General features: G+C 43.6%; 2 protein-coding genes across 2 annotated transcripts in view; one reads left to right on the top strand and one right to left on the bottom strand.

The window, feature by feature from the left end:
- Positions 1-400: 400 nt before the first annotated feature.
- Positions 401-5,993, bottom strand: LOC107703112 (FUN14 domain-containing protein 1-like). The gene is made up of 5 exons (XM_016505633.1): positions 5,093-5,993; positions 2,701-2,857; positions 1,629-1,704; positions 1,411-1,539; positions 401-1,179 (listed from the first exon to the last, which is right to left on the bottom strand). Exons 1-5 carry the CDS (start codon positions 5,115-5,117, stop codon positions 1,102-1,104), a joined length of 465 nt encoding a protein of 154 aa, XP_016361119.1. The 5' UTR covers positions 5,118-5,993; the 3' UTR covers positions 401-1,101.
- Positions 5,994-6,068: 75 nt separating this feature from the next.
- kdm6al (lysine (K)-specific demethylase 6A, like) overlaps positions 6,069-12,620 on the top strand; it is a 43,740-nt gene continuing 37,188 nt past the window's right edge. Inside the window, exons 1-4 of the mRNA XM_016505623.1 lie at positions 6,069-6,530; positions 6,634-6,697; positions 10,202-10,310; positions 10,388-10,437. Of these exons, the coding sequence (XP_016361109.1) occupies positions 6,370-6,530; positions 6,634-6,697; positions 10,202-10,310; positions 10,388-10,437 (384 nt within the window). The 5' untranslated portion in view covers positions 6,069-6,369. The remainder of the gene's footprint in view (positions 6,531-6,633; positions 6,698-10,201; positions 10,311-10,387; positions 10,438-12,620) is intronic.

Genomic DNA, 12,620 nt, shown 5'->3' with positions numbered 1-12,620 from the left:
TGTAGAGTAGCACTTGTTGTTTGTCATTTCTCTGATCACAAATGCAGACAGAGTTTTATGTTTACGCCGCGCGATGCAACGCAACGCGTAAAAAGACAGTATAAGTCATTATAATCAGTAATTATTTCCCCACTGGATGCAACAAATGCCTCGTTTATAATGGGTTTTAATGTTTTTGTCTCGTCGCTCCGGCCGGACACGGCATCATCACAGTATGTGAGGGGCGTAACATTTCCGTCACACGCTTGAGGTATTCGGCCAATCACAACGCACTGGATAGCTGGCCAATCACAGCACACCTCGCTTTTCTGAGCGATGAGATGAAAGACAGCAAAATGCAAAAAGTAAAATGATTGAGGAAGAGAGAAATACAGGGCCAATGCAAGTGAAGTATTATAATTACTGACAAACACAAGACTGAACTGCTCATTCCACTTTAAAAACAATGGCTGCAAACGATGCTTTTTTTTATATTAGTGATTGTAAAATGCACTGAATGGATAAACACGTGTTATGTTTATTTCTCCGGAAGTTAGGCCTCCAGTGCCCTCTGACCCCGGTTACAGCTCCAACACAAGCCTGGAGGAACATCACAACATCTGGAGCAAACAAGTGCTCTTTACAATCACTGCAGTGATATTTCATCATAAAATACTGCTGATCTTAAAGTCAAGATGTCAAAAAGTTGAATCAGAAGTGATTTTTATTTACAATGTAAACGTTCCCCATAAAGAAACCGCGAGTGAACAAACATAAATCTGCTGGCTGACCGTAATGAGGAAAGTAAACAGCACATGACATCCCAAAGATTTACCAAACATGAAAATACAACCGTAACTTCACCAAGAACACAAAAGCTGTACAAGCATTAGCAGAGAATAATAATGTCCCATCCGTTTGAGTTTTCAGAGATGATAAGCATAAGCATCCCAGTGTTTTAGACAGACTCTCGGAGTAAAGAGCACAGTTCTGTAAAGAATAAGATCACGTTCTCCTCTATATCATCAAACACTACATGAGTGAAGAACTGACTGGTTGATGAGTGTACAGGCCAGCCTATCTTCAGGTGCATGATGGGAAGTCACTCTTCACAGCATCAGCTCAAGAGGCCAGGCCAAGCAGGAAGCCACCCACAAATCCACTTGAAACCACAATGTTTTTCTTCACAAATTCAGTGGCCTGAAAAACATGGTTAATGAGGTATATCTCCTCCTAACCAACAGAGGGCGCTGCTGCACGCAGAAAACCGCTTCAGAGCTGCTGCGCAAATGAATTATACCACTCCTGTATGGTGTTGAACTGACTTCTGAAGCAAAGGAAATCTATAAAGTCTTAGATTTATTTCTATAATGAAAGTCCTAGTCATTTGAAGGATGCACATTCATTGATACGATTATAAAGGGTCTTTACCTCCTCGATAAACGTGTTGAACTCCGGTGCGGCTTTCTTGGTGTTTTTCTTCAGACGTCTCTTTGCTTTGTTGACGTCTTTCTCCACTTTCTTCCAGTCGACTTGGACGTAGCCGCTGTGATTGGCTATCTGCAAGACAACGAACCCTTTAAAGTCACATTGTGCCACAATAACATGATGAACAGCAAATGGTTTGTTGTGCAGTTGTTGTTTCTGGCCTGCAGCAGCAGAAATCCTCCTCCGACGGCTGTAGCGGCGATCTTCCCCACGCGCTGGAACAGATACCCCACACACCTGCAGACAAACACGCTTCATCACAACTACATTACAGCCAAAGTAAGAGGTTTATTAACTGATCCTGAAGAAGAGTAGGGCTGCGACGATAAATCAATGCAGATTTGATTCGGAGATCCTCCCAATGCATCGCCATTCTCTCTGATTCTGAGCTTATTTTAACAGCAGATGGCGCTCTACTCTAGTTTTTATCCACACACTCAAATGCTGATGAAGAAGAGCTGAAGAGCGCTTGTGTGTTCGGTTGAGTCTGTAATTTCACCTCGGCTCAATGCTTTTATGATGCCAGATTAATGTAAACACAGCCCACTGTCAACACCCTTGTGATTCACTTCAACCTTGAATTTTATGAATGATTATTTTAGGTTCAAGTGTGTGTAAGGATTCGGAAACAAGCAGAGTACGGCTGTTTCTAACCAAGCGGCAACCTTCCGGTCTCTCTCGTGAAACCAACACGGAAGTGACTAAAACTGCAATTCATCGACTGGCCGCTAGAGGCTGGCTGCAAAAGAGAGTCAGTCCCATAGACTCCCCATGTTAAATGCCCAACTTTACATGTTTACAGCCTGGTACATAAAGTGGTTTTGGTCTATATAGCTAATTTTGCCATTCATGACAACTGTGAGGGGGGGGATTTTTTTATAACTCATCCGTTTAAATTATATTAAGCCTTAAAGTTCTGCATAATTAAGGGCGTGGCCACTTGAGTGACAGGTGGATTGCCGCTGCTGTCACCGGCGTCAAGCTACGGCCAGCTCCGCCCACTTTAGGCTTCAAAACCACTCTTCAGAAACCTACGGGTGACGTCACGGACACTACGTCCATGTTTTTATACAGTCTATGTTTCTAAAGCATGCAGCGCCATCTGCTGTTCAAAACTAAGCTCAGAACTGACTCGAGAAAGAATCGGCATGCATTCGGATGATCTCGGAGTCGTTTCTGTATTCGCGATGCACTGATTTATTCCCCAGGCCTAAGGAAGGGTTGTAAGAGCACCAGCCCGCCGCTCCACCCGTCATGATCTGAGTGGCCACGGAGTGTTTCTCTGCGATGGGCCCGGAGCTGCTCCCGAACACAGCGCTCCACCACTGCTGCGTCCGAGCGTGTGCGGTCAGATCCAGCATCTCGTACGCCTCGTCTTCATCGTCCGCTCCTGAACACACGAACAGCTGATCATAGGGATAGTGCGACTAAAATAGGAATACTCCACATGTCTTAATTCGACTTCGAGTGCGTTTACATCCAACAATATTCTGATTTTAACACGGTTAAGACAATACTCTGATTAAGAATCTACCATGTAAACGGAGATTTTTGATTACCTTAATCCGGCTAAAGTCATAGTCTAGTTTTAATGTGAAATAAACATGAATGAACATCTCATGCCTCGTGTAATCTAATCACTCAATCATGTTTCAACCGCGGAAAGACGTCATTAAAACAGCTTGTAAACAGAATGTCACGCAGCATTTCATTTCCCTCAGGCAAGTCATCAGTGTCCAACAGCTCGTTATTTGCTCGAGAAATTAGCATTTTGAGAAATATTAGACTATACACTTATTATATTTTACTTTACCTGTTAGTGATGTCTTAACCATTTAATGTATATTTAAATAAACCTTTTATGAAACAAGTTACGACAGCCACTGTGTAAATGATTATATTTAAACAACAAATAGAAATTGTATAATTTAGAAGTTAATTTAAAAACTGCATTATGTGCAATTTACACGTTTGCATACAATTTTAAGTTGAGTGTTGATTATTATATTTAGAAAAAATAGTAATTAAATTTAAGTTTGTGCTCTGTTGTTAATTGTAATTTTATAGTACTGTAAAAGGGCTCCCTATGGTTCAGAGCATAAGCTGAGGTAGATTTTTATCCTGAGAAAATTAATTATAATTGAATTTATTTAAAGGTGACATATCATGAAAATCTGACTCTTCCAGGTTGTAAGTGCTATAATCAGGTCCCTGGTGCATCTACCAACCAAGGAAACGTGAAAAAGATTAACCCAGTAACTTTGTTTAGGGAAGCCTTTTTCTGCAAGCGTCTGAGAAAACGAGCGCGTCTGATTTCGCTCCCTTGGTGACGTGGCAAAGGGATCTCATTATAATATTACCGCCCCTTAATCTGTAAGTTTACACCCACGGCGCCGTTATTGTGTTTTCGCAAGCGACAACGGTGTACCAGCTCTAATGCCATGGTGAAAGTTTGAGCAAAACATGCTAACTGTTCTGTGTTTGGCTGCACAGACGAGCACAGAACACTGTTTAGAGTCCCAGCCTCAGAGGAGACGACAGAGCAGCGCATTTATTGATGTATTTACTGTATATTGCTGCTGCCACACAGATCTAAAATAAACATGCGATTTATTTCCCAGCTGTTTACCTTCACAGACATAACCCACTGTTTTTGTAACTCGTGTGTGTTTTTAACGTAATCTTGTGTGTGAAAGAGAACTTAGTTTAGTGCTCACATGCTGTGACAGCCGCTTTCTGTGCGTGTGCTTCAGATGTGTGCGCTCAGAAAACCCTATATCAGAAGTTTAAACTCATATGGTTTAAAACGAATGATTTCAGCGCGATAAACATGATAATCAGAACCAAAACAGATGTGTTTAGCAAGTCCGAGCTGTAATGGCGCAGCTCTATTCTGGAAAAGGGGGCGGAGAGCAGCAGCTCATTTGCATTTAAAGAAACAGTCCACTCAAAATACGCATTTTCAAAATGATATAATAAATGATGTGTATTTTGAGCTGAAACTTCACAGACACATTCTGGGGACACCAGAGACTTGTATTACATATTGTAAAAATGGGCATAATATGTCTCCTTTAAAAAAACAGCCATTTGTTCAGTAAACCACTGTTTAATTATAAAAAAAAGCAATGTTATGTTTAGTTTTCCCCCTGCTGTACCGAACCGTGTGATGTTTGTGTAGCGTTACAGCTCTAATCAGATCCCAGAACCAAACCCACATCTCAAGCAAACTGAAGTATTATGTTACATTCATGAAGCATTGCCGTAGTTCATAACACGAATTCCTTTAACTGTATATGGCTGCTATATTTTGACTACAATATTACCCTTATAAAAACTCACAATGCTTGATAAGATGAGTTTAGGTGAAATGTGACCAGGACATGTCAGCCAACAGAACTAACGTTAGTCAGCTGCTGTTTGAAGGAGACACTGACAAAACTGAAGCGAGCTCATTATTCTCCGTTTTTGTGTTTAAGAAAGCAGCAGAATCTACGAGTGTCGCTTCATTTAACGGGCTCTGAGTGACACACGCAGTCCTCGGTGCTGCAGCTGACTTTAGAGCGCAATAACGGCGATAAAGACTTGATTTTATTCTCATAAACGTGACGGTAGACCCGCTCACCTCTGCTGTGTTGTTGTTCCGCCATTTTGGGTGCTGCGTGTGACGTCACGGCGTCAGGTGATGTTGACAGCTGCGAGCGCCGCCTACAGCCACGTCAGTGTTTCAAACATTATACAGTATGTCCGGTTATAATCCTGCGATTTCATATCCATAACACACACAAACACAGATGTGTGTATCTCGTGTGCTTAAACACGCGTTTGAGCTGAAATGTTCGTTCTGAATACAAGCGGTTTGTATTTCTTCATTTGATTCTCATGAAGATTCATGTCTTCATTGCATTTCATAGCAAACGCACAGCACTGAATCAGCGAGCGCGCTTCTTAAAGGAGACGGCTGGCATTAGTAATAAAGACCGCAGTGCATCTGTAACTGTGAGTGATACTGTGCTCAAAGGAACAACAGCGAAAGCATTGGGCCTCAGCTGCACGGCTGTCAGTCCAATTTCCCCATTTTATGAAAACCACGCCTCTTTATTTGCATTTCATAACAACGCAAACGAGCCGCTCGCAGTCCTCTGTTTGAGGGAATCGCGTTTGCGCCGCCGAGCTTTCCCACGCATCGCGTCAAACGCTCGGGCGTTTCTTGTCGCGCACTCGAGCGATCGTTACAGGAAACAAAATTACCGAAAGGACTGGAGCACAACATTTTGGGACGAGGCCAGTGACGCGATCGCGTTCTGCGCAGCGATTGGCTGTCGGGCCCGGGAGGGCGTGGCGACGGCGTGGGTTCGCCTGTGTGACACAATTACAACAACTTTAATCCGCTAGCGAACACAACTTTGAGATTGTTTGAATACGTTCCGCGTTTTTGAGTGTGCAGGGCCGCACGTCACGCATCAACACTGAGCCGCCGCGTCACAGTTTGTTCCTGCAAAACAATGTGAGACGACGCGCCGCTGGAGGGCAGCTCGCTTCGTGACGCGCGCGCGTTCTGATTGGCTGTAGAGCCCGGGAGGGCGTGGCGACGGCGACGGCGTGGGTTCGCCTGTGTGACACAATTACAACAACTTTAATCCGCTAGCGAACACAACTTTGAGATTGTTTGAATACGTTCCGCGTTTTTGAGTGTGCAGGGCCGCACGTCACGCATCAACACTGAGCCGCCGCGTCACAGTTTGTTCCTGCAAAACAATGTGAGACGACGCGCCGCTGGAGGGCAGCTCGCTTCGCACGGGTTCAGACGCTGAGGCGCGTTTCACTGGAGAAAAAGTTCGCGTTTATTGTGGCTTTTGGACGCACGGAGCTCGCCTTCCCTCGATTTCGCGGCGCGATTCCATGAAATCGTGCCGAGTGTCGCTCTCCGTCGCCGCCGCTCGCCGCCTCAGCGCCGCTGGTGATGAGGAGAAGAAAATGGCGGCGGGAAAAGCGAGCGAACCCGAGGAGGACGCGCCGCGGCTGAGCGCGCAGGAGAGCGACGCTCTGGCCCGCGTCGACAGGTCGGAGCCGCGGGCGTCTTTTGGCTGCTTCTTTTCATTGTTTCTGAGTGAGATGTGTGAGTTGATCCCAAACCCCGTGTGTGTGTGTTTCTCTCGTTCGCAGCTCTCTGTTCGGATACCAGCGGCTTCATGAAGATGGCGCCAGCATGAAGGCCCTGCTCGTAAAGGTAAAGATGCGCGTTTAAATCAACGCTTCGCGACGCACACATGTGGTGAAAATGACAGCGAGGGCCAGGGTTTCCGAGCGGCGACGCGTCCTTATTTTCTCCTCAGAGCTGCGCGGCTAATCGTTCAGCTAACGCGCTCGATTTGACGCGGAGCTTAGCCGCGGTTCTGCCCTGCGATTACACGAGCGTCGCGCGGAGGCTCGGGCTCGATTCGCTGGCTTCACAAACACGGGTAAACGCGGCGCGTCCCTAGCGTTAGCCGCGCGTCTGCGTGTGTGTGTTTATTCTGTAGCTTGTTTGTGGACATGCGGGTGTCAGACAGCGCCTCAGATCATTGTCAGATTTAAGGCTTTATATCCCTCGGTGATTGAGGGCTGAGCTGGTCGTCGCGTCAGATCGCGCTCAGGTTTACTCGGAGACGGTGATTTGTGTGCGGGGGTAATGGCTGCTTGGGTCGGCCCAAGATGGCGGGGTGGGGAGGAGTGAGAGCTAGCGCGTTATAATGCAGAAAGAGACGCGAATAACGCTGCAGCTAGCATTGCTTCTGCCTTCTATTCCGGTCTCCTGTGAGAACACCTCCCTGCGTTGTTGTGTTGTTGTGCAGTTCAGCAGCGAGCTGTAGTGAACACTAGAGAGTGGACAAAGACCGAGTGCTGTCTGCAGCTGATTCCAGACTCCTGGTTCAGTTAGAAACCCTGTCGAGTTCACACAGAGCTGGAGCGATGTCTCTATAGACACTTTCTGTCCTTTACGCACAGCCATAGACCTGTATGTATCTGGTGGATTTGATAGATGTAATGCTTGTAGTTCTGCTGTCGTCCTTTATATGGTGTATCTGCTTTTATACACACGACCCCTGACCTCTGGTAATTGGTGTCAGGATTAACACCATTGATGGGATAGTTCACTAAAGCAATAAGCCCCGTGAAGCCGTGGTTTACAGTCATAGACTGTAAAAAAAGATGGACAACGCATCTCCTGTTCCTTCCACTATAGAAAAGTGAAGCCAAAGCATCTCAGTATGGCCGCTGCCATCTTCAGTAAATGACGTCATTTGGAGCCCGAGTCTGCGCAGTATTGATTAGTTTGGAGCCCGAGTCTGCGCAGTAGAGATTCGCTTGGAGCCCGAGTCTGCGCAGTATTGATTCGTTTGGAGGTTTTTATAGCATCAAATTACTAGCTAAAATCAAACTTATCACAAAAATGAACAATTGAACATATATCAGCGTGATAACAACTACCTTAAATGACCAAATCCATCTTTTGGAAAATTGTATTGGAAGTGTAATTTATTTTTTTATTTTGATTCAAGTCCCATTCGTTTACATGGAGAGGGTGGGGTTTATGACCTGTACTGCAGCCAGCCACCAGGGGGCGATCAAAGAGCCCGCAGCTTCACTATTCAGGACGTGTGAGACACTCGTTTACAGTGAATTTATAACAGCTAAGCGGCATTAAGTATGACGTGAAGCGGAGTCTAAAACCCTCTTAGCTGTTATAAATTCACTGTAAACCACGGCTTCACGGGGATTATTGCTTTTATAAAACGGTTATTCCATATACGTAGTAAGGTTTCACAAAATAAAACAGAGCAAATAAAGTGTAATGATATTAATAAAAACAGTATTCTTCCACCAAACAATGTAGCTCCTCAGAAACAGTTGTGGTTGCTACAAAGTGGTTGCCGAGCAACAGACAAACGTAAACAAAGGTGTATGTTACTTTGTAGAGTCATTTACAACAGCTTCGAACGCGGCTCAGCCAATCAGAATCAAGCACTGGAACTCTCCGCTTTATAATAAAAAATACTCTCCTGTGACACTCTTTCATTCACTTCATTTCCAGCGATATCGTCAACTTGATTGCTAGACGATGACATCGCTGAATCAATGATGAACTGACTTTAACTGAAAACTGCGTGTTTACTGTTTTGCATTATTACTCACTAGAAGTGTTTTTGTCTGTATAAGAAGTCAATGTGTTTTTGTTGTCTAGTTCTCGACATTCTTCAAAACATCTTCTATTTTGTGTTGTACAGAAGAAAGCAAGTCATGAAGGTTTGATCGGCATGAGGGCGAGTAAATGGTGTGAGAACGATCATTTTTTTGGTCACAGACGGTGGGAACCGGGTCGATTACCCACCAGCGGCTTGTTTTAACCTAGTTAACAAAATGCAGGTGTATCTCATACTCTTGTGCACTAATTGAAACTAGGGATGCACCGAATGTTCAGCAGACGAAATTATTACTTTGGTATACCTTCATGGTTTTGAAGGTGCTTTATAAATAAATAAACGATTGATTGATTGATTGATTGAAATAACTGTTTTGTGTGTGAATATATAGAAATATGTAATGTATTTCTGTGATGCGCAGCTGTATTTTCAGCATCATTACTCCAGTCTTCAGTGTCACATGATCTTCAGAAATCATTCTAATATGCTGATTTGCTGATTAAAGTGTCCAGTTTAACTTCTTTTTTTAAGCCAATTGCATGCCTTATTGAAGAAGGGGGTCTCAAAAATGGCCAAAAAATATTTACATTTTACTAATTAATTAATTTTAAATTAAATTGTGCTTTGTTGGTATAATATCTGTTTGACTGTTAAAAATGTTCAGTGTTAAATATTTTTAAATTGTTGTTTTGTAATTGATTTTTTTCTTTGAAAAGCAAGACAAAACAGTAAGAAGCACATTTTAGCTATTTAATTTGTGCAATGCTGAATAAATTGGCAAAATACATGGGGAAAAAATGTGAAAACCGTGTTCGGTATTCGGCCTTCAGCCCAGTGTTTCATTTTGTTCGGCTTCAGCCAAGAATCTTCGTTTCGGTGCATCTCTCATTGAAACGCTAGTGTTTATTTGAATAGCTTTTGCTGTAATGTACACATTCTCTCCATCTGTGATATTGGCATAATCTAAACAGTGGACTATTAACTCAACCTCACATTCTGTGTGTTGTTCATGGATGTTGAGGGTTAAAGCGCGATTATTAGATGCTTCGGAGTGACGGTGATGTGAGTCTTCAGCACAAGAGGACCTCGTGTCCTAAACATCGTCTGTGGAGTTCCCGGAGCTGAAGATAGTGTTTGAGTGACAAGGAAATCTGAGCAGGGTAATCACAGACGGGTCGTGATTCTCCTGAGTCCTGGTGAACGATGGTGGTGAAATCGAAACCATATTTCTAGTTTGTTTACTGGAGGTTGAGAGTGACTGACCGGCCGATGATGGGTCAGCCTTGAGCTCGCAGTGCTGTCGTTCACTATTTCAAGATGGATCGCTAGTCTGAAGTGTCTTTGTTTTCCTGGTTTACTGACGTCTTGTGAAATAGTGAATTTCTAATCTTTTCTGCTGAGAATATAATGCAAAAATATTACATGTAAAATGTAATGGTTATCTTAAGACATAAAGGTTTGTGTTTACATGTCACAGTATTCTTCAAGTCTTTGTTTGAGAGTGATGTATGTGTTTCTCTTGTGTAATGTTGAATGTGTTCCTCACACAGGCTGTTCGCTGCTACGAGTCTCTCATCCTGAAAGCTGAAGGAAAAGTGGATCCCGAGTTTTTCTGCCAGCTGGGTCATTTCAACCTCTTACTGGAGGAGTATCCGAAAGGTGCTGAGAAGCTCTTCTGTTCTGATCCACTAACATGACCACAAGCTTCTCCTAACACGCGTGTCTTTGTGTTGCAGCATTATCGGCGTACCAGCGGTACTACAGTTTACAATCAGACTACTGGAAGGTGAGCAGCTGATGAATTCAAACACAAGTGTGTGTGTGAGTGTGTATGTTTGGTTGTTCGTGTATGTGTTTCCTTTAGTGGTCGACCGATATATCATCCGATATTTGGCATTTTTCAAATATCTGCATCGGCCGATAAGAGTTTCTGTTTGGCCGATAATGTTTGAGACTTTTATTTTGACGGCGCTGAGAACGGCACACAGCGCTCACGTTCTCCCTCTTCATCGTTTGCTGTCGTCGTTTAACAGTTCTGTCTAATACAGATAGAAGTCACACAGATTCACACACTTTAAACTCATGATTTCAAACTATTTGCCCACGATCATATTCCTATCATTTTCACTGTGTGCTGCACGTAAAATGAGTTCGACCTTGGCTTCAGTTGAAAAAACAACATGATTCCCGATGCACACAAACTCCCCAGATACTGAGTGCTCTGTTGCTTACAGTGTTTACTTCCTTATTTATATATGTTTAAACATTTCTTTATTTGTGAAAAATACTGTTATAGGATTACAGAATCAAGCAGTTGTCATCTATAAGTATAAGTATGTTTATTGTTAGTGCTGTCAAATGAAAGTGAAGTGAAAGTGAAGTGACATGTGGCCAAGTATGGTGACCCATACTCGGAATTAGTGCTCTGCATTTATCCCATCCTAAGTGCACACACACAGCAGTGAACACACACACATCGTGAACACACACCCGGAGCAGTGGGCAGCCATTTATGCTGCGGCGCCTGGGGAGCAGTTGGGGGTTCAGTGCCTTGCTCAAGGGCACCTCAGTCGTGGTATTGAAGGTGGAAGAGAGCGCTGTACATTCACCCCCCCCCCCTACAATCCCTGCCGGTACGAGACTCGAACCCACAACCTTTGGGTTACGAGTCCGACTCTCTAACCATTAGGCCACGACTTCCCACACACACACAATGATTACAATCACAAGTACGATTACAACGATTAATCGTATCCAAAATAAAAGTTTTTGTTTACATAATATGTGTGTGTACTGTGTATATTTATAGTATATATAAATACACACACATGCATGTATATATTTAAGAAAAATTTTACGTTTATATATTAAATATAATTATACATAATATAAATTTTATGACTATAAATATATGCATGTAAAAATTTTCAAAATATATGCTGTAGTGAGTGAGTGTGTGTGTGTGTGTGCGCGAGAGTGCGTGCGAGAGTGCGTGTGCGTGCATGTGCTTGCGAGAGTGCGCGTGCGTGAGTGAGCGCGTGTGCAAGTGTGTGTGTGCGAGCGTGTGCGAGTGTGCGTGTGCGAGTGTGTGCGTGTGTACGAGTGTGTGTGTACGAGTGTGTGTGTGTGTACGAGAGTGTGTGTGTGAGAGAGTGTGGTGTGTGAGAGTGTGTGTGTGAGTGTGAGAGTGAGTGAGTGTGTGTGAGAGTGAGTGAGTGCGTGCGTGTGAGAGTGAGTGTGTGTGAGAGTGAGTGAGTGTGTCTGGTGTGAGAGTGAGTGAGTGAGTGAGTGAGTGTGTGTGTGCGAGAGTGCGCGTGCGTGCGAGAGTGTGCGTGAGTGAGTGAGTGAGTGCGAGCGTGTGTGTACGAGTGTGTGTGTGTGTGTGTGCGAGTGTGTGTTAGGGCTGTGTATCACCAGCAAAGTCATGATACGTATCACGATGCAGAGGCCACGATACGATACGTATCACGATACATGACTGCACTGAATTTCACCTCAGCAGAATTTAGTAAAACAGCTGTTTATTAAACACTGCATACTATAGGGCCATTTCTAACTATAGGCAGAGCAGGCAGTTGACCACGTTATAAAGGGCCTCCATAACTGTACCACAGTAGGCTACAATATAAGTAATGGCGTATGTTTCATGTTTACATTTGGCACTCTCCACCAGGTACAATATTCTGATTGTTTGCATCTTGATTTTAGGCCCATAAATAATAATGTATTAGTTCTATTGTAATGTACTCATTCTAATATATTAAAAATCATCTTTACATTGCTGGTAGGTTATCATTGCACAAATGAACACTCTCTACGTTTAAAAAAATAAAAATAAAAATTAGAAGCATTCTAAACTAATGTGCTGTCTTCACTGTAGCTCACAGCACATTCAGCAACACAGAAACTTCTCAGCGCTGCCCTGCAATTTGATCAATAAAATAGCTTAATCGCTGAAGAGCTACATTA

This window comes from Sinocyclocheilus anshuiensis, unplaced genomic scaffold (assembly GCF_001515605.1).
Source record: "Sinocyclocheilus anshuiensis isolate Anshui unplaced genomic scaffold, SAMN03320099.WGS_v1.1 scaffold682, whole genome shotgun sequence".
Lineage (NCBI taxonomy): Eukaryota > Metazoa > Chordata > Actinopteri > Cypriniformes > Cyprinidae > Sinocyclocheilus > Sinocyclocheilus anshuiensis.
This window is presented reverse-complemented; position numbering and strand designations above follow the sequence as displayed.

What these genes read in the sequence shown, in the direction of transcription:
- LOC107703112 (XM_016505633.1), bottom strand. Translation starts at nt 5,117, where the DNA reads ATGGCGGAACAACAACACAGCAGAG. An exon ending in ACGGGTGGAGCGGCGGGCTG is followed by an intron (nt 1,705 to 2,700) that starts GTGCTCTTACAA and finishes GTTTGTCTGCAG; the next exon opens with GTGTGTGGGGTATCTGTTCC. An exon ending in TCAACACGTTTATCGAGGAG is followed by an intron (nt 1,180 to 1,410) that starts GTAAAGACCCTT and finishes CATGTTTTTCAG; the next exon opens with GCCACTGAATTTGTGAAGAA.